Below are 26,660 nucleotides of genomic sequence, written 5' to 3'. Positions count from 1 at the left end.
ACTAGTAACCATGTGCCTAACCCTATACTGCACGCAGAAACCATTACTAGTAACCATGTGCCTAACCCTATACCGCACGCAGAAACCATTACTAGTAACCATGTGCCTAACCCTATACTGCACACAGAAACCATTACTAGTAACCATGTGGCTGACCCTATACTGCACGCAGAAACCATTACTAGTAACCATGTGCCTAACCCTATACTGCACGCAGAAACCATTACTAGTAACCATGTGCCTGACCCTATACTGCACGCAGAAACCATTACTAGTAACCATGTGCCTAACCCTATACCGCACACAGAAACCATTACTAGTAACCATGTGGCTGACCCTATACCGCACGCAGAAACCATTACTAGTAACCATGTGCCTGACCCTATACCGCACGCAGAAACCATTACTAGTAACCATGTGGCTAACCCTATACCGCACACAGAAACCATTACTAGTAACCATGTGCCTGACCCTATACCGCACGCAGAAACCATTACTAGTAACCATGTGCCTAACCCTATACCGCACGCAGAAACCATTACTAGTAACCATGTGGCTAACCCTATACCGCACGCAGAAACCATTACTAGTAACCATGTGGCTAACCCTATACCGCACGCAGAAACCATTACTAGTAACCATGTGCCTAACCCTATACCGCACACAGAAACCATTACTAGTAACCATGTGGCTGACCCTATACCGCACGCAGAAACCATTACTAGTAACCATGTGCCTAACCCTATACTGCACACAGAAACCATTACTAGTAACCATGTGCCTGACCCTATACTGCACGCAGAAACCATTACTAGTAACCATGTGCCTGACCCTATACTGCACGCAGAAACCATTACTAGTAACCATGTGCCTAACCCTATACCGCACACAGAAACCATTACTAGTAACCATGTGCCTGACCCTATACTGCACGCAGAAACCATTACTAGTAACCATGTGCCTAACCCTATACCGCACACAGAAACCATTACTAGTAACCATGTGGCTGACCCTATACCGCACACAGAAACCATTACTAGTAACCATGTGCCTAACCCTATACTGCACGCAGAAACCATTACTAGTAACCATGTGCCTAACCCTATACCGCACACAGAAACCATTACTAGTAACCATGTGGCTGACCCTATACCGCACACAGAAACCATTACTAGTAACCATGTGCCTGACCCTATACCGCACGCAGAAACCATTACTAGTAACCATGTGCCTGACCCTATACCGCACACAGAAACCATTACTAGTAACCATGTGGCTGACCCTATACCGCACACAGAAACCATTACTAGTAACCATGTGCCTGACCCTATACCGCACGCAGAAACCATTACTAGTAACCATGTGCCTGACCCTATACCGCTCCACTGGGCGCGTCTGCGGCGCATCTGCGTCGCGTCTCCGTCAGCGTCGGGAATGTGCCCTTTTAATCAATGGAGGGTAGCTCCACTGCCCGCGTTGCGTTGCGTCTCCGTCACCATAAAATTGAACTGGTTCGTTTTTTGACGCACGCGTGCGTCACGCGTGACGCACGCGTGACGCAACGCGCCCAGTGGAGCCCTGGCGTAACCCTATACCGCACGCAGAAACCACGTAGTTGGAATGGCGGTGTGTCGGAATGCCGCTCTGTCGCCCCCTTTAACTATATAGGAGCTGGAACTAAACGAGTATTTCCCTCTGCTGCTCAGATGATGGTTGAAGCACTGTTGCATGCAGATAGGATACTGGCAGCAGCGCTACTGAAGCCAAAAATGCTCGCATACCGTGTATGTGAGGTGTGAGAATCCATTTGGAGACTCACTCGTAAAGCTGTTATTTAAAGATGCCATTTGCGGTTCCCATTTACTTGCCTCATGATTCGAGGGGGACATGCGTTCTAGATTACCATGCCTGTGCGTGCGTGCGTGCGTGCGTGCACGTGAAAGAGCACTGTGTGGGAACGCCCTGTGTAGCGACCAAAGCACCACTGACTGCAACCATTAATTGTTTTCTTAGTGATTATTCTATCTAATCCTTTTTTGATGAAGTACGGCCTGGAGCTTGCAGCATGAAATTATAAAAAAGTTTAGGCTTGCATCGTTAACTCTGAGACTGTACACTCTTGGAGTTACACATGGATAATAACACCGGCAATTTGGTGATGTTCATTTCTTTACAAAACATGAATTAGAGAGAGCATTAGATAATTGGTTACATGCGATACAGTTTATTGACCGTTATAATGAAACACTGTAAATACAGGATCAGGTATGTTCTCATGGTCTTCATAATTAAGTGTTTTAATACACGCTTCCTCCACTAGATGGAGCTTCAAACATGCAAAAGGGAAGAACTCTGCACTCCAGTGTCTAATATGTTTTACATGTGTGGTCCTAAATGTGTTCAGGGCCCACCCATCTGACCATTTAAGAAGACAGATGGGTGGGCCTGGCCATGTGCATTTTCAGAGCATGCTTATTTCAACTAGACCTGTACGTGCCCGTCGCAGTCGGCCACCGGCCTCCTTGGGAACCTAATGATATACATACGTTGTCGTAGCACCCGTCAGCCGGTGACCCACATGGAGATCTGTGTACGTGCCTGTGTGTGTGTGTGTGTGTGTGTGTGTGTGTGTGTGTGTGTGTGTGTGTGTGTGTGTGTGTGTGTGTGTGTGTGTGTGTGTGTGTGTGTGTGTGTGTGTGTGTGTGTGTTGTGTGTGTGTGTGTGTGTGTGAAGACTATAAACTGAAAAGTGTATTTGGCAGTCAATTCGGCCCACTGGCAGAGCCTGATTGGTTGAGCCTCAATTAGCTGAGGCAGAGGCTGGAGTTGGCCTCATTAGGCCCACTGGCAGAGCCTGAGCAGAGCCTTTTGTGGTGGTTCTGGAGAAGCGTGGGTCAAACGGTTCGTGAGTTACGTGCATTAGAGCCGTACACACACACACACACACACACACACACACACACACACACACACACACACACACACACGTACGCACGCAGAGACGTGGCGCATTTATAGTAGGATGATCAGTCAATCAATCAATCAATCAATCAATCGGTCAACCTTTTAAATGCTTTTTTATACACTAGTCTTAGTGTTTTGTCAATTATTTGTAGGCCCACTTGCCATATCCTCACAGCCCACCGGTTGGCCCCGCCCACAGGTCGAGAAGCACTGTAATCCAGGATTGTGGCATGTCTCTCTCTCTCTCTCTCTCTCTCACCCTCTCTCTCTCTCGGCCCCTCTCTCTTTCTCTCTCTCTCTCTCTCTCTCTCTCTCTCACCCCCTCTCTCTCTCTCACCCCCTCTCTCTCTCTCGGCCCCCTGTGCAGGTGAAGACATGGCGTATGAACATGTTCACCATCATCCAGCTGCTCTGCATCGTGGCGCTGTGGGTGGTGAAGTCCACCATGGTGTCGCTGGCCTTCCCCTTCATCCTCATCATGACCGTACCGCTCCGCCGCCTCGTCCTCTCCAGGATCTTCGAGGAACGCGAGCTGCAGGCGGTAAGGTTTGGTTTGGTCGGGGTTGGCTCACAATGCCAGCATTCCAGGCACGCCACACGTTCTTGGGAACGTTGCCCACAATCCTCTAATACAGCAAACAGCCGCGGGATACTTTTTTTTTTTAATACGTTGAATTAACCACTTAAAACCAATTTGAAGCTTATTTTATTTATCTTCTCCCCAAAAATGTCCAATATACTGCTGAGCTGAGATGAGCTGTGTTTTGACATCTTTTTACGTTTTTGTTTGTGAGCTTGTTATTTGCAAAGATTGTTTAATACATTTGAAAACTTGAAATGGGACATTCTGCATAAGGAGTCATTTTACTTTTGGTACTTTAAGTACTTTTACTCAGGTACATTTTGGATTTTTGAATCCTGAACTTGCACTTCTACATTGCAGTATTGATACTTTTACTGAAGATGATAATCATGGTGATGTCTGTGTTCACAGTTGGATTGCGACGAGGACTCTCCCAACTTCGACGAAGATGGTCGGGACGAGTACAACGAGATCCACATGCTCGTCTAGATGTCGGACAATAAGACTTTTCCTCCTTCCGTCCTGCGACGCTGGCCAACCACGGCAAACCTCTGGTTGGATTTCATCCAATCAGAAGGAGAGGATTCATGCAGAGCCCTGTGTGTTAGTGGGTAGAGACGGTGAGGAAACACACGGATTGCTCTTTGTCAAATATAACAAAACCTATAACCGGATGGTACGATCTTACCTTATCATATGTCCACCCAAAAACCTATAGCTAGATGATAAGATCTTATCTTATTTTATGTCCCCCCCCAAAAAAAAAAACTATAGCAGGATGATAAGATCTTATCGTAAATGTTCCCCCAAATTGTTACAGGAGCAAATCTGTTGATGACCTTTGTGATGGCATCATTGTGTTAACCTCTCTGAAAATCTGATTCCTTTACAGGCCAGTGAATTGCTCCACTTTCGGCGTGTGTGTGTGTGTGTGTGTGTGTGTGTGTGTGTGTGTGTGTGTGTGTGTGTGTGTGTGTGTGTGTGTGTGTGTGTGTGTGTGCGTGCGTGTGTGCGTGCGTGTGTGCGTGCATGTGCGTGCGTGTGAATTTCGTTACACTGTATCCACCACTTTAGTCCTCTTTCCCTTTAAACCTGCTACAGGTTCTGGGCTTGTGTGCAATCCCGTCTGTTCTGTTGATGTCCAGTATAACTCATTACCACAGTGGGCCCGGCGTTAATGTGTGAGATGCTTTGGGGTCTTCACGTCAGTGGTTGATGGGGGGATGTTGGCGTCAGTAGTAGACGTACTATAATGTGAACAGGCTCTCACACGGTTATGCAAACCTATAGCGCACGATGAAGGTTCTCTTATTTTGTCAACTGCACTTTTGAGTACACGTACGGCCCGAACTTGCGGCGGGGGATTTGTAAGTGTATCGACGCGTAGCCCTGTTACAGTAAGAACACTTGTTGCCCTGGGTAAGCCAACCCAAATGAACCCCACTGCCTGTGTAATTAAGCTGCCTTGTTCTCCTTTTTACTACTGCCATTGCCTATAATGTCTCAATGGTGTGCAGGCAAGGAGTTAAAGATGTAGTCCTCTTTCCCTTCTGTATGGACTCCTTCAGTAATGAGCACTTTGACTGGGCAAAAGTTCACAATGGCTGCTGCCAAACGAGCCCCCTGGCCGAGAGCCTCCACTCTAAATGTAGTCTCCCTCTGCAGCCAAAAATTAAACGGAGACTGTAAGGTACAGTAGGGTGCTACTGTACTTTCCTGCCCAACATGCTAGACCACTGACCCCTACACTGAAAAGTTCATTTACAGGTGCCTCACATAACATACACAGCTCTACATACCCATAGAAATAGTTGAGTGAGTGGGCAGGTGCCGCAGATGGACCTGTTATTGAAGAAACCTTCAATAACAGGTCCATCTGCGGCACCATGCCCATCTCTCCAGAGGTTTAGTGAACAGAAAGTACATTTCCAGGTCAGGATAACTATTTCATCCAATCAGAAGGAGAGGATTCATGCAGACCACAAGGTCAACAAGTGCAATTGGAAGTGATGAAACGTATAAATGAGCAAGCACAGTTGGAACTGGAATATTATACATTTTAAGCTAACTTATCTCTTTCTGATCTGTCCCACATAAACATGTATTTTCTGTTTATACTAAAGAGCTGGAGAGACAGGGTGACCTGTGTTACTGAACAAACCATCCATAGCAATCATTGTTATTGAAGTATGGAGCTTTACCCTATAGATACATATACTGTAGCTTACAGCACCTTTAATTCAGAGAGTATACAAATGGACCCTTACTTACGCATCCATGTGATTCCATTTGTATCCTCTGTGAGTTGTGAATAGATAAATGAATGATGTGTTGTTGTGAGTAGTGGGTGCACAAGTAAACTAGCTGAAACGTTCTCTTGCTTATTTTTCTACTTTGTGTCGTGTAAGTTATCTATTTATTTCTGGGAACCTCGAGTGGTAATGTCATATTCTGCTAACGAACGAGCATAATGTGGAAGAAACCTCTATGATGTTGATATTGTAAAGAGAAGAAGAATGTCAAAGCACAGGCTAAACTGGAAGTCCGTCACTTCTCATACGTTCTTTAATTTGCCCCGCGGCCGGGGGCTCCCCGGTGTTTTGTGCTTTTTTTTTTTTATATAATTATTTTCGCGAAAGGTCACGAATTATATTTGTGACACGCTTCACTGGGAAAAACATAGCAACTAAAGCAAACACATAAGCTAGTGAAAGCATTCCCATAGAAGCATGGGGAAAGGTTGAGTGTTGGCGAGATTTATGAATGATTCATTGTACAGTAAGTTTTAACGTTCCATCTGTATTTACAGTGGCTTTGAGATATGGAGTGTTTTATGTCCTCGCATCCAAAATGCTGAATTAATGTAGCCGTTGGAACCGCTGTTGTGACACACCGATACATTTCCCCCCCCCCTAACCTAACTGCGATAAAAATAAAAGATCTTCGTTGGTCGGGTTTATGGTGCTCGGTTTGTATTACATGAATATTGGTATCTTATACCAGTGGTTCTCAAAGTGGGGTCTCTAAGAGGCTTACAGGGGGGTCCCCAGCTAAATCAGTGATAGTTAGGAACAAAATGGGCATGGTCTAATCTCTAATGCATACCAAACTGGAGGTCCTTTAGCTCCTTTTGACCCTATAGGTCAAGATGTGATGGAACTTTTCACAGGTTTGTGTGAGAAGTTCCGGGAGACCATTCCAGCGGTGGAAAGTAACTGACTACATTTATTACTTAACACGTACGTTACCCCCCGTTAGACTAGGCAGGATGGTGAGGCCAGTGACAGTCAAAGGCCCCAAAGGGCCCAAACCCCACAGTAGAAGAAGAGATCCTTGCCCCCCACATCCCGTCCCACCACATTGTCTTCCCTCTAGGCAGTGAAGGAGGCGCGTCAGAGTTGTTTTGGTCCGTGCAATGTAAGAACAGGGAATAATAACCTTCCAAGGCGTGCACGTCGGATCCCTATGTAGGCTGTCTAACTGTTAGAGACTCTAACATGTGAGTAAATCAATAAAAACTCTGTGTAATGTTCAGGGTTGAAAACATCTTTTGACTGACACGAGGAGTTGCTGTCGGGGGCAGAGACCTCTTAGCTTATGGTGTTATTTTTCTCGTAAATTAGTGCCATACTGTGATCATACAGAATCACACAAAAGTAGCAGATCCACAAGCTCGAAACGCAGCGCGAAGAAGTGACACATTCAGATTTTTTTATTTGAATCCTGAAACAGTTTTTTGGACATCATGAGGTTTCCACCCGACAGTTTAGAATTGCAACCAAATGTTACCTGATGCTGTAACAGTGACCCATGAAATCATGTTTTTCTTCTCTAAAACACATTGATAGAACTAACAAAGCTGAGCTGAGTATAGGGTTTCATTACAGAGCATTCCCGTGCCAGACCACTGTGCCTAATGTAATGCATTAGCTGTTCTCTAGAACATCAGCTTTTATTTGGCCAGATACGATATGTACATAAATCAATTTTGATTCAGTGGTTGCTTACAAAAAAAAAGAAAAGAAAAACGGATAGATACCAAATGATAGCACATAACAAAGAATTATTACAAAAAAAGAAATAACTGCAGTAATACAATATATAAACAGATACGCTTTAAAATTGTGAAGGAACTGATTATGAAAACCGTGAAGACCCATTGCACTTGGCAAGAAGAGAGCGTACAACATAAAATTCAGTCACAAATCATTAGTCCTCTGTTGGAACTGTATACACCAGATTACTCTATTGCTGCAGCATCCAAACATTGAAAACAATCCACAGAACACATTTAACCACTTAAGCCCTATTTCTTTCAAATAAATAAATTCCAACACTTTCAATATTGTTGAAAGAATCCAAAAAGAGACTGAGAGATCTGCAAGCTTAAAATGTGTCGCATCACATTGTAGATAGACAAGCGATTTGCCAAATATTTTAACATTTAGATATAAACACAATGATATACTGTATCTACATTTACACTCCATACTCCCATTTATGTGTGGGTGGGCCTGTACCGTTACTTTGTGTACCATATAGACCTGTATTTACCCAACATTTCAGTTCGAGAACCACCCAAACTTTGAAAGACGCATTATGAATTAACCAAGCCCTTATTAATAGTGAAAGTAGCCGATCTAGCTCACAGCGCCCTGTGATGCGCTATTGTCACTATTCTTAAACGTTGTTTTAATGTATATAAAAAGACATTCTTCTGAAACATGAAGGGTTAGTGACCTTAAAATTGGATCCCGACCCATTGTTGGGGTGTAGACCAGGAAGTACAGTTACAGGATATGTTTTCAGATGTACTTCATTGTGAGACACGCCAGGGCTCTGTCTCTGGGGAGATTGACCTTTGATCTGTAAATATTGCTGCCAAACCTTTTGCTTGTTGTCCCTTTTGTGTACATAATGCAGTCATGGGAATACAACACTTGAGAAGTAAAAAAAAAAAAGAAAAAAAGACAGACCTTGTAATCACCATAATGGAGAAAGTAAAACAAGGTCAAGAGATACAGTATAACAAAATTAGCTTCCTTGCAAAAAAAAGGTTTTTTTTTGTTTCCATGAAAGAAATCCTTGCGATGCCACTATATGCACTATGCAGTGATAAGTATAAGAAAGCTTTTAACTACAACTGTGTCCATTTTTGATATACTGTTTCCAGGCGTATTCAAGTATATTGTGCTAGAATGATAGTGAAACATGTGCTTTTTTTGTACTGTATTACAGTTTCCATTGGAGCCAAAACCTCACTTCTTAACTGGAAACTGTAACTTTAGCTAGTGCTGTAGAACGTGAGTCTGTGAATAAGATCCATACGCTCGCCTCGTCCTCCATGACCCCACTGCATGCATGACGTTATTGAATGTACCAAACGGTACGGTTGGCAGAGATGTCATTTTGCTGGTTGCGAACGCAGTGAGCCACTTACTATGACAGCAAGGGCTGAATGTCTGTGTGTCCCGCTGTTACACCACCCGCCCGCCACCAGAGGGCGCAGCTGTAGCACACACACACACACACGCAGGGCGCAGCTGTAGCACACACACACACACACACACACAACCACACACACACGAGCTGCGTTCGCTTCCCGCGTTTGCGCGTCTTACTTGTTATATTGTCTTTGGACAGCAGGTTCTCCATGGCTGCATGCAGTTCTCTGAGATGGACACATGAAAACAGACACATTCTTTCCCACTATTAGCCCAATTACGCTTTAGTTGAACAGTACGACAAATAGTGAAAATAGATCTACAAGCTCACGATCCATTGTGATACAATGTGATTTTTTTTATTTAAATATATATGTACTGTATATATTTATGAACGTTTTCAATAATGATGGCCCAAAAGCGATTGGTTGGAGAACCTTATACTGTGTAGCTCCCTTGTGATCGGAGTCCAATGTTGGACTTCTGTTCTCTGTGAGCGAGACGTCGCAAGTAGTGACGGAGAAAAGGATCTTAAAGGATTTTAGCACATGAACACAAAAACAACCCTGGATGTCAGACTCTGTCAGAGGCCCGTGTGCCCAGGATTGACCACACAACAGAGTTTTGGGATAACTATTATTTACTTTAGATACAGGCAGTATTATGGCAAACATGCTAAAAGACAACTTTTGAAGTCATGTCAGTTGTGGGCTCCAGTCCGTTCCCACAAACTATTGAAAGTAGTGTTTTAATGACCAAAGTGGAGAATACTTTCAGTGCTATGAGTGAAAATCTCTGCAGCTACAGTGAAATCCCTGAAGGTTTGGTTATAGTTTGAGACATTTCTCAGAAATATTTGTTGGATTTCTGGATTGGCAGTGAAAAGCTGTTCTTTAGAACATGGAATGACAAAATGACCTACTATATAGGTTTACATTTGTCTACCTTTCCAAACACGTGTACCCCTATACTACGTTGACAGGGGTCCACCAGTGGTCTGTCCTTTTTCCCCTCCTTTTTCCCCCCTACACCAAATCTCTTCGCCGATCTAAGAGCTCACAAAACGTGATCTTGTAGATTTTCACCAAATCTATTATTCAGGGGCTTTTGGCCTGGGCCGTGGCTCAGTGGTCCAGGCACCTTGGCCCATGGCTCAGTGGTCCAGGCCCATGGCTCAGCGGTCCAGGGGCTTTTGGCCTGGGCCCGTGGCTCAGTGGTCCAGGTCCATGGCTCAGTGGTCCAGGCACCTTGGCCCATGGCTCAGTGGTCCAGGCCCATGGCTCAGCGGTCCAGGGGCTTTTGGCCTGGGCCCGTGGCTCAGTGGTCCAGGCTCATGGCTCAGTGGTCCAGGCATCCAGTCTGGCAGTGTGCCGCGGGCTCGACTCCTGATCCCGACGGCCTTTACTGCACGTCTTCCCCCTCATCTCTCTCCCCATTTCCTGTCAGCCTACTGTCTGTCCCTCCATAAAAGAGGCGAAAGCCACAAAAAAAACATTAAAAAAAAATATATATATATATATATATATTCAGGGGGTTTTGTGGGATTGGAGGGGTCTCCTTGAGTCCCTGGATCCAACACTGAGGGGCTTCTGTGGGATTGGAGGGGTCTCCTTGAGTCCCTGGATCCAACACTGAGGGGCTTCTGTGGGATTGGAGGGGTCTCCTTGAGTCCCTGGATCCAACACTGAGGGGCTTCAAAACCCCCTCAATCTGTCCTCGGGCCTTTTCCCATTCCTCGCTCACAGAGCACAGAAGCAACAGATAAAGATGATGGACAGTATTTGGAGCGGGTAGTTAAAACAACACGGCGTTCTACCAAAAGTTCAACAACGTGGCGTTAAAATGACAACTTGGTCCCCGCGGAGCCAGGTTGCCGTTTGGCCACAGACGGGTGGAAATGTGTTTGCATAAGTGTGAAGTAGGAGGTGACAGGCACTCGGCGCTGACCCACTGTGGTGGGAGGAATACATTACAAAGGGTCGAAAGGTCTTTGTTGTCTTAGAATACAAACGTAGAAGTGCGCTGGAGGCCAGACACGTGCAGTGGTGGAAAGTAACTTACACAAGTACTGTACTTAAGTACAATGTTGAGGTACTTTTTCTTTATTTTAGTATTTCCATTTTTGATACTTTATATATATTCTACTCCACTACACGATCGGAAGGCAAATATTGTACTTTTTACTCTGCATTTATTTGTCAACATTAGTTATTTAGCAGATTAAGATTATTGATGTAACACTTTGGCTATTTGGAAATGGCCCATCTACGAGTTTACAATAGAAGAGCTTGTAGAGATGCTATTTTTGAAAAGGGGGGAAAATTGGACAATAAAGACTACTTTTTACCATGGAACTTTAAATACATTTTGGTGTCAATCGTTTTGTACTTTTACTCAAGTAGCATTTTGAATACAGGACTTGTACCAGAGTACAGAGTCGTATTTCTACTTTGACTTGAGTATCTCTTCCACCACTGCCCATGTGTCCCTGATATGAATTGTAGCGTCTACGTGCAGAGACCATAGGGCACGCCTGAACTAGGAGGCGTGCACTCAGAAAAAAGAAATCATGTCAGTATTTAAAAGGGTCCTGGGACAGGGTGGTGTGTCTGTCTGTCTGTGTGTGTGTGTGTGTGCGTGCATGTGTGTGTGTGTGTGTTTGTGTGTGTGTGTGTGTGTGTGTGTGTGTGTGTGTGTGTGTGTGTGTGTGTGTGTGCGTGTGTGCGTGCATGCGTGTGTGCGCACATGCGTGTGCGCGTGTGTGGTGGGGGGTGAGGAGTGTGGTTATTATTTAAGATAATAAAAGGTATAGTGCACCCTCTTTCTCCTGTCTGGGGTGCTAGACGGTGGGAAATATGCAAGATGAAAAGAAAAATACTGTTTTTTGGTCAGAGCCTTGAATTGTCCTGGCAGGTTGGCGCGGTCTGGGGTTCACGGCATTTCGTCGCCTGATACCACCATGCTAGCAGGTCAGACCACCCACCCAAAATATTAGAGACCTGGCTCGTGTTATTCTTGAACCTCTCTTACCTCAACATTATTGGTATGAGTGGAGGCGTCTTTTTGGATCTTTTGGACGCATTAATGACACGAAATATGTGTAATTATGTTTGATTGTAGAGCCCCCCCCCCCCATGTTAAAACGAATGGAAAGTAGGAAAAAAAAATAGGTAGACAATCAGATATGTATGCAACTAGATCTCGTATTTATGCCTACGCTAGGTTTATTTATTCGCGTACGTAGGATGTTTGCTATAGCACTGATAGACAGACCATAATGTTTGTGGACACTGCGGGAAGAATGCCAGTCCTTACTAGGTATAGTGAGAGGGTCGGTTTCTTTAGTTATTTCGCTCTTTTGTCACAGGTTTACCATGCAGGTCCCGTTTTCCGCTAAGTGAAACACTCTCCTGTGGGGAATGTTCCAAACAGAGTTCTGAACCCGTCTGTACATTGTCATCACAACCACACAATTTCGCTCGACAAAGGGTGTCACTCCACTGCCACTGTCAACTAGCCTGGCTAATAAGCCAGACCCAATCAGCCGAATTACAGTGTGATTACAGTGTGATTTGAGTCTGGCTTATTAACCAGGCTAACTGTCAACTGGGCTGATGTTTCCCCCGTGGGCGATTATCTATTGTTTCCACTTAGCTATGGCGCTCTGAGGCTCTTTTCCACCAAAAGAACTTTGGTTCTAGAACTGTTTCCGTTCTAGATTCTTGGAACCTTGGTGCTTTCACGGAAATGGCGGCCATTTTTTGGTTCCAGTTCCGAACAAACTTTTATGATTCTGAACCAATTCATTTTCAGTGGAAACACTCTGAACTGGTTCAATATTAGGCGGGGGGAAAAATCACATCGGTTCAACACCAGTGGAAAAGGGGCCTCATTACAAATGGAACCAAATGGACCCATACGGGTTCATTTGGTTCCATTTGTACACTCAGAGTTTAATTAACAATGAGGATTTCATTTTTTACTGTGTATACACATGCAGTCTACAAACCCCACTTCTTGTCGAACTTCATCAGATTTTGAAGATGCTCATTTTCGGTATGTTCATTTGACGAGAAGTGATGAGATGATTTTAGTGTTGGCAATACTGAATGACACTTATGTTATGTGGAATGCATACTTGAATAGAGGGCCTCACGGTTCCGCTATTGCTGTAAAGTTGCTTTCAGAGAACTGTAAAACAAAATTATTTTTTTTGTCCGAAATAAATATTTATTATGTGTTTCAAATACATTCTGGTGGCTTTCTTTTCTTTCAGATTGCAATGTGAACTGCAAGCATGTTATGCTGTGATCTGCATGTTATGCTGTGATCTGCATGTTATGCTGTGATCGGCGAAAAGGATATTTCTTAGTGTTTATTCTGCGGTGGGTCTGTTACAAAGTGTGGCAAAGACGATCAGGAAAATATTTTAAATTAAATATTATATTATATTCAGCATGCCTTTATTTGACACTGTCCTAAAAGTATGTGTGTGTGTGTGTGTGTGTGTGTGTGTGTGTGTGTGTGTGTGTGTGTGTGTGTGTGTGTGTGCGCGTGTGTGTTCTGATGATAACCTTTTTATGAACACGAATAAAACAAAGAATATAATACTGTATATCCACAGAGCTATTAACAATAAAAGCATAATAATCTCTCCCAAAATAATGTATGAAGGCAGCCATCATCACATTACAATGTTGCAGACTACTGCAATATACTTTGCGCTATGAGCGCAATCATTTTTGGGGGCCCACAGGTCGGGGAAAATGGCTGTTAGTTAGTGTCAGTTAGTCAGTGTGGGAAGTTGCCGGGCATGTCAGTATTCCAGGTAGTGAGATGGTGCACGCACAGCGGCAGGAACAGAGTCACGATGATCCCCGGCGCTATGAGCAAGATGGCGGTGGCGAGCGGCGGGTCCTGGATCATCTGGCTGCCGCAGTGGAAGAAGTAGGTCTGGTGGACCTCCAGGAAGAAACCGTCCACCAGCGAGCCCTGCTTCCACCCGCGGCACGCTGTGGCCGTCAGGTTGGCGTACAGGTCCACGCAGTTCTTCAGCGCGTGGTAGTGGCTGAGGAGGGAAAGAACGCTGGGTGAGTGAGAGATGACTGGTCGTGGGTATACGTAGCTCTGGTCCATATACTGCCTTAGAAGGAGGTCTCCTCTAACGTTATGGTATTTTCGATTATTAAAGAAATAGAATAATAAATAATAATTATGTGCTTTCACAACTCAAAAAAAACTAAAACAAAGACGGGTTTAACTGTATGAACTATGAATCAACTGGACAGCGACACCGCTGAATTAATTACATTTTCAACAGAAGCACACTGTATCAAATAAGAGTGCGACTATCGTAGACAACCTCCCTGTCAATATCAATGGGGACAATTTGTTTATTTTTGGACCACAATTCATATGAGATGATTCTAAGATGACCCAATCTTATTCTCCATGGAGAAATGACTCCCGTGACCGACCCAGGGGATGGACGAGTGACCCAGGGGATGGACGAGTGACCCAGGGGATGGACGAGTGACCCAGGGGATGGACGAGTGACCCAGGGGATGGACGAGTGACCCAGGGGATGGACGAGTGACCCAGGGGATGGACGAGTGACCCAGGGGATGGACGAGTGACCCAGGGGATGGACGAGTGACGTCAGGACTTTGGTACTCTGAGGGATCAAAAGCAGTAAGACACCTTGGGGGGCGAGAAGCCACCTCGCCCTTTAGGGGGCATCCGCCTGGGTGACGGCAGCCTGCTGGGCGAGCACTGCCGCTTTGGCATGAGGGGGGGAGGGGGGGGGGGTCAGATCAACATATGGAATGAACTCTGTACTGGCCATATAGAGCGTGTCTTGAGTGTACAGGGTTTGATGAGGTCAGATCAACATATGGAATGAATTCTGTACTGGCCATATAGAGCGTGTCTTGAGTGTACAGGGTTTGATGAGGTCAGATCAACATATGGAATGAATTCTGTACTGGCCATATAGAGCGTGTCTTGAGTGTACAGGGTTTGATGAGGTCAGATCAACATATGGAATGAATTCTGTACTGGCCATATAGAGCGTGTCTTGAGTGTACAGGGTTTGATGAGGTCAGATCAACATAATGGAATGTCAGCACAGGTCAGCTCCATATATAGCAGATCTAGGTGATGATCCAGTCTTCTCCGTGTATGGTTATCCAGGGTTAGATTAGTCAGTGTCGTGATCTTCATATATGGAGATGGCCATATATGGTGGCGTGATCTGTCACGAGGCGTGACCATATACTGTATGGAGGCATGATGTCACGACGTGTGACCATTATATGGAGACGTGATGTCACGAGGCGTGACCATATATAGAGGTGTGGGTGACTAACTAATGGACGGACGCGGGATATGCAGGTTTTCATAGTCGCAATAAATCCCACCAATTTCCATTGTGTCCTGCAGCCTGCTACTATGTATATACTGTATCATATTGTACAGTATAGGCCTACACTAGCCTATGGAAATGTGTCCAGAGCAGACATCTCCACTTCATTTAGCTAACGTAGCCTAATAATTATAGTTTCCCACCATAACATTCAGAAAGAATGCGTTTCTTCACAAATGACTAATTGAAAAGCCAGACACCATGTTGGGTTCACATTAATGTTTGCGTAATTAAAGAGGAAAATTATACATTAGGTTTCTCAAAACAAGTGTGCTGTGTGTGACTTCAAATAGCCCATTCAGAAAAATGTGTTGTGGTTTGATCAGTCATGAACACCTGTTGTGGTGTCTAGCTTACTTCCCCCGCAAGGAGGTTGACTCAGGAACAGTGGTGGAAAGTAACTAAGTACATTTACTCAAATACTGTACTTGAGTTAAATTTTGAGGTATTTATTATTTTTACTTTACTGGAGTAGACCTACTTAATCTTACTTCTACTGCCGCTACATGTCAATGACAATTATTGTACTTTTACTTCACTATAATTATTTGAAAACGTTATTTTGTTTCAAAACCAATTCAGACTTCAGATTCTTTGGCAATTTGAAAATAGCTGAGCTATAAGCTCACAACGTGTTGCTTTGCTGCGACATGTCATGAGCTTGTAGATCTGCTATGTTCAATGGATTTTGATATTACAACACATTTTGAATACTGTACTTGTAACAGACCATAGGGTATTTATATTTGTACTAGAACTATAGGCCTAGTTGTCCCCAAAAAGACTTATTTTCTATAATTTACACACCCTGCATGAAGCCTTGCAGGATATTTCTTTGTTTATGTCACATTCCTAAGCCAATAATGTGATGACAGGCGGAGTCTCAACTGAGTCTCCTATACTGAGCAGCCACCCAGTAAACAAATCATTGGCTTAAGAATGTAAAAATATCGGTATAATAGTAATTGTATCAATTGTAATTGATCGAAAATAAGTCTGCTCTATACTACTGTACTCTTTTTTTAGTAAGAAATGTACTTCTTCCGTCACCGCTCAGGAAGAAATATTCACAGCTGTGGTTCTCAAACCTTCTCATGTCAATGTATTTGGCTGACTGCGGAACACATAAAGATGTGTTGTGCCAGGGGACGTCTATGCAGGGGACACACATCCTCTGACTGCGGAACACATAAAGATGTGTTGTGCCAGGGGACACACATCCTCTCCAGGACCCCACTTTGAACACATAAAGATGTGTTGTGCCAGGGGACACACATCCTCTCCAGGACCCCACTTTGAACACATAAAGATGTGTTGTGCCAGGGGACGTCTATGCAGGGGACACACATCCTCTCAAGGACCCCACTTTGAGAACCAATGATTTGCAGCCGCGGCGTGAGTACTGAGTAGTCATACGGTGGCGTGTTAATACCGTATCGGTCATGGGTCTTCAACAGGGGTCTGAGGCCCCTAAGGGGTCCTCAGAGTTAATACAGGGGGGACGCAAAATCTTTGTGTGATTGGAACCTTCTATTTTTTCTTTTACACTAACCACTTGAACCCTTGCATCCCTATTCTAAGGGAACAGTTAGCCGAAAATAGATCTATTCCATAGATCTAAATCGGGAAAAAAGAGCGGACCAAAGGTGAAGTAGTATTGAGGGTTTAAATGGTTAAAGGTCTGCTATAAATACACATTATTAACATGAATCCAACATAATATAAAAGGTAAGTCAACAAAAAACTAATCTTAAAACATTCATTTACACAACACTGATGATTGAGCTGTCTATGAAATCTATGGAAAAAGTTTTATCTGCAACATAATCTTATACAATATGACTGTAGTAGGGCGTCCCTACTTATCTCTCTCTCAGCTAAGGGGTCCTTTAATTTAGTATACAGTACTTGAGTAAATGTATTTAGTCACGTTCCGGTTCCACCACTGGCGTAGACCTTTTCTTCATGTTAGGAAGCCAACTATCTGTCGCCTGCAGTTCCGTGTGTAATTCAATATAGTGTATAACATGATACAGGTGTTGCCATTGACATATATTCTTCTGTTTCCGTTGTCAGACGACTGCAGCACGACTATAAAAGATGTGATTTGTTTGACGGTTGCATAATGCTAACAGCCAGAGGAACGACTGTGAGCGTGGGATAGCTGCGGGGACCACACTGGGTTCACAAGGTATAGAGTGGCGGCTGTCTGGGAAACCGGAAGGTTCCCACTTTGATCCCTGCAATGGCACCACCTGGCTTTGTGGTGACGTGACGTCTTGAGAAAGACACTGAACCGCTTACTGCATGCTCCCGATGAGCAGGTTGGTGCCTTGCATGGCTGCCTAATAATAGCAATGCAGACCATAAAATAATTGGCAAAAAAGTCAAAATGTACTAAAGTTAGGTAAAGTCACAGAATCTTCACTACTATCGCAACCCGGACCGTTTATATTAAGAGATTCATGATCGCTTGTAAGATCGGCTTGTAAATCCGTCCATGTGTTCAAAGGCTAGCCGTTGAAAATGCAATGGCGGTAGCAGCAAAAGTAGAACGATCCAGGAAGAGAAATATGAGGAAGAAAAACAAACTCTCACGAGGACGTGGATGTGGGTATTTTTGCGGCCATACGTTGTCGTTGTGCCTCGCTTCACTAGAAGTTGAACGGTGGATCATAAGTAAGAGCGCCATCTAGTGTAAAAAGCTAAAACAGCTAAAACTTGCCAACTTGTCCATGGCAGTGTGGGCCTCTCTGCTACAAAACTCACTTAACGCGTCCTTGGCAGGACTTATTTTCTATCAATTACACACTTCATGAAGCCTTAAATTCAGGGAGATTTTTTTTGTTTTTTGTTGCAATCCTAAGCAAATATTTTCATGACCGGCGGAGTCAATCGTCAAAGTCGGATAAATATTGGTTTTTGTGAAGTTTTTGGTGAATTTCCCCAGTTCTACTTATTCTGCTCTTGCATTTATGACGGTCAGCTTAGCAGATAGCTAACATGATGAGAGCCCTTGACAAATAAAGACCCAGGAGACCGGAGTGTAGATAGGCCTTTTAGTTAAAGGAGCCAACATCAATTTTGTAAAACTGTGAACATAAAACATAAACAATAAACATACAACTAAATGCAAACATTGCACCACAAGGTGTCATAGAAAATAAACTCTGCACTGCATGGGCAGAACACTAATACTTTTGTTTCAGTGAGACGATGAACTGCCCATGCAGGCTCCCTCATATTTAAAAAAAAGACAACTAATAAATGTCACATGCACAACATGCACTGCTGTGCACTGCAGCAGAGCAAAGTGATTCCTCACATGTCAAAGTGTAACTCGCACTTAAGTGTGTTGATAGACACCCCCACCCTCACAAGCACATTGGCACTCCGTAGGACCCCGGGCCCACACAGTGTCAACAGTTATATATGGATTATTACAGCCATAATTAAAGAGCTACTCCACTGTAGGTAGCGCAGTGAGCGGTGAAGTCTGAGCAAACAAGCCATGTCTGGAAGGCCGAGCCCAGAAGCAACGCTGTTGAACTTTTTCATTACAAGATGACTAATTAGCCCAGGGCTAACGCCAAGCTTAGCCGCATGTCTGACTATCCCCATGACTAAAGGGTGTATATATTCACTGAAACGGCTATAAAAAAAACAGATTTAAAAAAGAAGAAATACGGAGTACACCATGACACACAGCCCTCCCCCTGTGTTCTCACTCACTGCTGAGCTCAGGGATGGCTGTTGACTTGAGATGTGAGGGGAGGATGTGGACTGTGGACAGAAACAACACACGCACGTACGCACGCACACACACACACACACACACCCAGAAGCTATAAAACTGAAGCAACGTGAACGTAATGAAGCAGCACATATTCCAGCATTGGTCTGCGGTGCTAGCCTCTCACACACAAAATGACAAAGATCCAGAAGCCAAACTGTGCTCGTATAGATGCTTTGTGGATACTGTACACCGCAGTGGATTTGAACCCCGCCTAGACCTAGATTTCTTAAAATGTATGAAGACAATAATAATATAGGGACGCCAGCAGCCAAAAGTGGTTATAAATGTTGCTATTCACCTTTTGACGTCCGGCCAGGGGCAGCTGGCCTGGTAACCACTGCTCTCCATGCTCTTATTGAACTGTGGCAAACAGAAGCCACGGACAAAGCTCTCAAATGAGTCCTGGTCACATGTGGGGACGAGGGCCTCGGCCAGCCCTGGGGAGGAAGAAAACAACAACAAATTGGGAAATTGCATAATGTAAGGAAATCGTTACTGTCGGGCAGAAACCTCTTATGTACATATTCTACCTTTCTGTTATTTGTTTGCGTACATTAACACATTCTGACCTGAGATCAGATTCTAAAAATGTCTATTACATCCTGACAGTTTAATTATTAACCCATTCTGACCTGAGATCAGATTCTAAAAGTGTCTTCGATTTAAAAAAAATAGCAGACCTACAAGCTCGTATCGCGCCACTCGGTGGCGCGATATGAGCTTGTAGATCTGCTATTTTTCAATAGCTAAAGCATAACATGATGCCAACACCAAAATGGGTGCCCGTTAGGAATGGGTTAACACCCTGGCCGACTTGATCACAGTACAGTGTCAGACAAAACCATCAAAAGTAACCGCAAGCACTAAACGTGGCGCAAATCAAGTCGACGAGTTTCGAGTTTGTAGATTTGCTAATTTAGCTATTTGTGAATTTCTGTGAGGTTTACACCCAACAGAGACGAAATACACACTGGTCTGGAGAACCTTTTTCTTAAGTTAAACCTATAGGTCCACTTCAAAGTTATATTTCTAGTATGCAATTATCCCGGTACAACTTGCAGTGAAATGCTTGATAAAAAAACAATGGGCACATAAAGTAATATGCATGTTGGTTCCTTTACCCACAACATGATGTCTGCTTGAACAAAATGACAAAGCATTATGGTAAAGAGGAAGTGGAGCCATTATATTACAAGCCTCTTCCATTAGACGCCATTAGAGACCATTTCCTGTTTTAATTACATCACATAAGAAGACAGGATGTTGTGCCAAGCACAGAGCTATCATTTGTAAGAGAATTGCCCTTTGCCAGTGGTGTAAAGTATCTAAGTACATTTTACTCGAGTTCTTTACTCTACGTGATGATTTTGAGGTAGGCTACTTGTTGTACTGCAAGGAGTCGATAACGGTGGAAGTTGGAGATCCATGCCCCGCCCGACTACCCGTGTCAGAGTACCCGGTCTGTGTCCCTTCTATGCCCATGTACTGTATGGATATTTCTGTATCTGTCTCATGCCCATTCATTCCTATATGGAGTTCTGTGTCAGGCATGCGCAAATATGGATGTTGTGATGTCAGAACAGGCCAGCTCCATATGGAGCGGGCAGAGGCCTTTAGTGGCATTTCCGGTTGTCCAGAACCAGCACAAAAGCCTTATTTGGCATGCTTGACAAAGACCTCCATATGGCCATAAAAGGGACACATACAGTACATAATAACTGGGTGGGGCATGCATTGACAAAAGGGACACATACAGTACATAATAACTGGGTGGGGCATGCATTGACAAAAGGGACACATACAGTACATAATAACTGGGTGGGGCATGCATTGACAAAAGGGACACATATAACAGTACATAATAACTGGGTGGGGCATGCATTTCTGGTTGTCCAGAACTAGCGCAAAAGCTTCTTCCCGGGTTCTGGACCTGATCACCCCTATGTCTCCATATATCTGACCTGTTATGACATCACAACACGGGCACCGCTCTATAGTAGTAAATAATAATAAAGAAATTGCCGTAAAATTTGGAAAAAAAGATGGATTTAGCATGTTCGAGTGACCCAGCAAATGAAAAAAACACTCATCTTTTACTTCCTCTAATAACAACGTAAAACATGATCCTTGTTTAAAAAACAAAAACAAGTATTGTCCTTAAATTCCCTAAAATTCTTCCATAACTGCTCTTTGTAGCCACAAAACAATAATAATTAAATGAATAAACATTTTGCCTACCTGCCCAGATCAAGATGAATGACACCATGTTGGTAGCCATGACAACTTGTTTACCAGCTGTCAAGACAAAAATAATACATGCATTAAAAATCATGACCTTAATAAATCAGCTGCCGACATGCTGCTTCTGTCATGATAGTGTAGAACTAGAAAGGGGCAAATCTGCACCAGGAGATACTGTAGACCTCCCTGCGTGGCACGTCATGACATTGTTTTAGTGTTGTGTGTAACTATTTGTCATTAATGTCTTGCAGAGCCAGACTGGGAACACAAACCAGGTCGGGAATGTAGCCTAAATTAGAGGTTCTCGACCAGTGGTCCGGGGACCACCAGTGGTCCTTGGGGAGGTTCCAGGTGGTCCCCAGCTAAATGATGGAGAGTTTGCAACCAAATATAGATCTTTAACTCTTGAGAGTGTCACAGTTTAAATTGTTAAACATCTGCATTACTTCATTTACAAAGAAGTCTACACAATAAGGGAATGTAGAATAATTCTTGGGTCTGAGAGGCTAAATCTCATCAAATTGTGGTCCGTGGTTCAAATGACAAATGTATACATAATGGACATACATTGATGAAAAGGATTGAAAACTATACTGCACAAAACCATGGGATCCACCCACTAACCCATTGAGTTAGTGTTGAAGTGTCCTTGCATGGCTGCCTCCATCGGCGGTGTGTAAATGTACAGTAATTCACTTAATAATTCAAAGGAAAGAGCGGATTTGTCGTGGACCTGGTGACGAGGCCGTCACGTTATGATGACATCAAGCCATCCTCTGGGCTGCTAGGGCTTCTGGGAAAATGAGCCCAATGCAAGTGAATGAGGGGTTTGTTTGGACTACAACATGCTGTGGACGCGGTTCTTGTCTCGCATTGTAATGGCGGCCTGTTCTTCTCTTCAACAACAAGCCATCAGACTATGTTTCGACAGATTTCTGTCGAACAAAGCTGCAAATACTTCGGCGTATATGCTCCAAAGGTAATAAGACAATCTAGGCAGCATAGAATATTGGATTAAATAGCGGGGAACGTGGGTCACGCAGTAGAACTGTTTCAATTGCTTAAGTAAGCCTTGCCAAGCCACGAGGCCCCCGAGCCTATGTCGTTTCTGTAACGTGAGGCAGCTGGCAGCTTGATGTACAGTACAAGTACATCCCTCAGCCATGATGTACAGTACAAGTACACCCCCTGGACATGACGCTATACTATGTCACTCACAATCCAACCCTTGATGCTGAGTGCCAAGCAGGGAGGCATTGGGTCCCATTTGTATAGTCTTTAGTATATATATGACTGGGGATTAAATCCCGATCTCCCAGTATGTCCAGGCGGACACAATAACCACAATGCCACTGAGCTGGAAATTAGGCAATTACACGTGATATGCAAAAAGCAGACTAAGTGTTAGTCTGTCCCCCTGTTATTGAGCGATATTCTGAACATGTTAATTAGCCTGCATATTAATGAAAGTGATACAGGTGTAGCTGTCACACATAGACAGTTGAACTTACTTGACAGTGACACACATGCCTTGAAGACATGCATGTAGTAGTAAATGATATCCCACAGTGGTGTCAGGACTAGTGAATAATATCTCCCCTCAGCATGAATTCAAATACAGTACAGTTTAATCTAATCAACATTTGCACAACACAGCGGTGTACAGCAGAGATCAGTGAGGTCTAGAGAGATCTGTGGGAGTAGGTTATATTATTACAGTAGAGAGATCTGTGGGAGTAGGTTATATTATTTGAGAGATGTCTGCTGTCAGACCCAGGCACAAAGAAATGGCACAGAATCCCCTAGTAAATCTCTCTCTCTCTCTCTCTCTCTCTCTCTCTCTCTCTCTCTCTCTCTCTCTCTCTCTCTCTCTCTCTCTCTCTCTCGGCGTGTTGTTGTTAGTCAGAATAAACACAGAAGCACCCAGGAGGAAGTGGACTAAAAAGCGGAGGAGCCAAACCAAGTTCCTGTTTTTACACAAAAAATTAGGTAGGCAAAAAACATTTTCCCTTGTTATTTATACCGAATGGGTTCCCACATTGCTTTAAATCAAACAGAACCAAACTGTACAACTCATATTTATACTTTCATTTCCACCCTAACATGCATGAATGACAGTTCACATTTTAATCAGCATCCAAGGAGCAACATGCACCACGGAAACTATAAATGAAAAAAAGAGTTGATGACCACCTGCTTCCTGCAACATTCCCACAAATTAATGAATTTATCTCCTGGGAGGGAGTCACTGAAAACAGATGTTGAGAAGGAATGCTGAGAGAGGGATTGTGTGAGGCTTCCCTTATAAAGAGACAGACGTGCAATCTCTCTCCACGTGCGCAAAACAAGTCGTTCTGTAAATGGCATGGAATCCTCATTTGGCCAGTCAGTTATACTGCACAGGTATGCGTGGAGAATCCAACGACGGAGCGAGGAAGCACGAAACACCACGCATTGTTTCATCTCGTCCGCATGGCTTTGTGGGGGGAAGTGTGAAAAGGTTGTGACTGTGGCTATATCAGACGGGGTGGCCTCGACAGATTGCACAGTACAGTAGCCGCAACCGTGCACAGACGAGGTCAAAAGATCAATTACAATATATATCTCATCATGACACATACCTTGGGAATCTGTTGTCTCTTGTATTTGAATCTTTGTTTCTCCTTAGGTTCCTCTGGGGTGAAAAAAAAACAACATCAACCATTCAATGGACCCTTCGGCGCTAAAGAGATGTTTCGAACTGGGAGTGTATCAGTCGACTAACGGACAAGCCGGAGCCGCTCTCCGTGAGAAGCCCCCCCCCCCCCCCCCCTCGAGTGATGCGTTCTGAGGTCTTATCACTGCAAATGGGAGTACTAACTAACTTACGCAACGCAGACAGGCTGCTTCCTTTCCCAGGCTGAGCCTCGGCCGTTCCCATGTTGCTGCCCTAAACAGATGACCCCCCCCCCACACACACACACACACAGTCACACACACACACACACACACACACACACACACACACACACACACACACACACACACACACACACACACACACACACACACAGTCACACACACACACAGTCACACACACACACACACACACACACACACACACACACACACACAGTCACACACACACACACACACACACAGTCACACAGTCACACACGCACACGCACACGCACACGCACGCACACACACACGCACACGCACACAACTTCCCAGTGAACCATAAGAGGCCCCTCCAAACAAGGCCAGTGCTTGTGTCTGGGAGTTGAAGAAGGGGCTTGTACGGAGTGAGGGTTGGGTTGTAACTAAGAGAGGGAGACAAAATTCAATTGTACATTTTAGTAGACAGTACATTAGAATGGATTAATGGTGGCCAGGCAGCCACCAGCCAAAAGCAGGAACTACTAATCTGCCCCACCTGCAGCTTTTGGGAGATAAGCAGCATCACCTGGTGCCAGCGGCAGGTCACAGGTGGAGCCATTAGTCACTCACTGTGTGCTGCCATGATGGTCCCTATAGGGACAGTAATTGAACTCGTTACAATCGCCTTAATCCGATCATTAATAAATCAATTAATATCAATATATTATTAATATCAAATACCGAAAATAGCAGCTCTAAACTCCCAACATACATGTTTTGGGTGAACTACTCCTTTAAGTGGTTAAAGTCTTGTAGTATACTTTGTGTCGTACACTTGTAGCTTGTTGTATATCTGCTATTTTCACGCCAGTCATTCGTTACTCTGAATCGAGGCAAACGTTTGTAATAATCGTGTTATCGCCCAGCCCTAACTGTACAGTCTCAAGCCTCCTCTGTGCTCTCTCTCTCTCTCTCTCTCTCTCTCTCTCTGTAATTGCATTATGCTACATATCGGATTTGCTCCCACAGAGCTGCGGTTGGACCCCTCCGGCGCTGGGTGAACGGTGAAGACCACAGGCCACTGTTCTGTTCTGTGTGTCGGAGGTCACACGTCTGTCGGGAACCCGTGTTGGGCTCGGCTGCTCTCCCCCATGGAAGTCTATCAGAATGTTTGATGAAGCCCTCGTTTAGGTCCACACAGAGGGTGTTTTTAAATGATTACGTTTTTAAAAGCATGTCTGCTTCATTAATAGTCCATTTGTACACTCTCAGAGTTACACACCCGTACGGTGCCATTTGGACCAAACTCAAAAACACTTTATAAGACCCACTGGTGTACCAGAGTGTTTCCAGTGGGCCAACATGCACAATAGAAGCATCCCTGACTCTGTTTGACCGGAATGGAACACAGCCTTCATTAGGATCATCGGAAACACAATTAAGGAAGTCAGAAGGGACCTGGAAGTAGGAAGAGTTATTCTGTGTGCATACTGTATGCCCCACCATGGATGTAGCCCGCCTAGTGTGATAGTGTGAAGCCCTGTTCTATTACAACGACAGTATGTACTACAACAGTACAATGAATCGAACATCGTTGATAAACATTTATTAACAAAATGCATAAAAACTAAAATTCCATGGCCAGTTTATCCTTGTTATTATTCCCATAGTGTATACAGCACAGTATACATACAGTACAGACTGAGTCCCTTTCACTTAATCCTGTAATCTCACCAGGCTCCTGTTTAGTGCCAAATCAGCGTTCATTCTCTAAAACGTTGGCCCCCCCCCCTTCTCTCCCGGCTCCCTTGAATTAATCTGAAGAATGAGGAGTGGAAAATGTGACCACCCCTTTGCGCGGTGCCGGATTTGTCTTGACTAAATGACTCCTTGAAAGATGGATCCCTCAGGAGCTCCATTAAAATATCTTTCTGCACCACGCTGTCAGGTCTGTCCCCTTAAGTGTAAAATTAAATGTTTCTGCCTTGTTTTGGCTACTGCCCAATGCCATTCATCAGGGGGTTGCTAGGCAACAAAGCAATACACAATAATAGAATCACTGCATGCGTTTGTGGAGCGCTGAAATGTTCAGGAGTGGCCGTAAGTAAACATTTCCATTTCTCTTAATTGTCCCGCATAATAAGGTAAGCAACAAGCACATACATTGTACATGATTACATGCTGGGTGTCTCGTTTGGTGTAATGCACAGTAATTAAGTAACACACACACACACACACACACACACACACACACACACACACACACACACACACACACACACACACACACACACACACACACACACACACACACACACACACACACACACACACACACACACACACACAC

The 26,660-nt window shown here is 44.2% G+C and overlaps 2 protein-coding genes across 4 annotated transcripts in view; one reads left to right on the top strand and one right to left on the bottom strand.

Moving 5' to 3' along the window:
• slc4a3 (solute carrier family 4 member 3) overlaps positions 1–11,452 on the top strand; it is a 92,611-nt gene extending 81,159 nt beyond the window's left edge. For 2 of the 3 annotated variants that reach the window (XM_083776911.1, XM_083776910.1), the window contains 2 exons: positions 3,331–3,504; positions 3,958–11,452. In XM_083776911.1, coding sequence (XP_083633037.1) covers positions 3,331–3,504; positions 3,958–4,035 — 252 coding nt within the window. In that variant the 3' untranslated portion in view covers positions 4,036–11,452. The remainder of the gene's footprint in view (positions 1–3,330; positions 3,505–3,957) is intronic. The other variant, XR_014569971.1, reaches the window with a different exon arrangement.
• A 587-nt stretch (positions 11,453–12,039) lies between these two features.
• LOC310867105 (receptor activity-modifying protein 1-like) lies at positions 12,040–24,196 on the bottom strand. The gene is made up of 4 exons (XM_083776912.1): positions 24,073–24,196; positions 21,449–21,505; positions 19,509–19,647; positions 12,040–14,058 (listed from the first exon to the last, which is right to left on the bottom strand). Exons 2-4 carry the CDS (start codon positions 21,486–21,488, stop codon positions 13,782–13,784), a joined length of 456 nt encoding a protein of 151 aa, XP_083633038.1. The 5' UTR covers positions 21,489–21,505; positions 24,073–24,196; the 3' UTR covers positions 12,040–13,781.
• Between the last annotated feature and the right edge of the window lie 2,464 nt (positions 24,197–26,660).

This window comes from Protomyctophum parallelum (assembly GCF_964188405.1).
Source record: "Protomyctophum parallelum genome assembly, chromosome: 11".
Lineage (NCBI taxonomy): Eukaryota > Metazoa > Chordata > Actinopteri > Myctophiformes > Myctophidae > Protomyctophum > Protomyctophum parallelum.
The sequence above is the reverse complement of the archived record's forward strand: the minus strand, read 5'-3'. Positions and strand labels throughout refer to the sequence as shown.

Bases quoted from the DNA above. Each gene is read 5' to 3' on its own strand.
- LOC310867105 (XM_083776912.1), bottom strand. From the start codon at position 21,488: ATGGCTACCAACATGGTGTCATTCATCTTGATCTGGGCAG. The intron at 19,648-21,448 runs GTAGGCAAAATG...CTTCCTCCCCAG, and splicing joins ATTCATCTTGATCTGGGCAG to GGCTGGCCGAGGCCCTCGTC. The intron at 14,059-19,508 runs GTGAATAGCAAC...TTCCCTCCTCAG, and splicing joins CCCTGGCCGGACGTCAAAAG to CCACTACCACGCGCTGAAGA.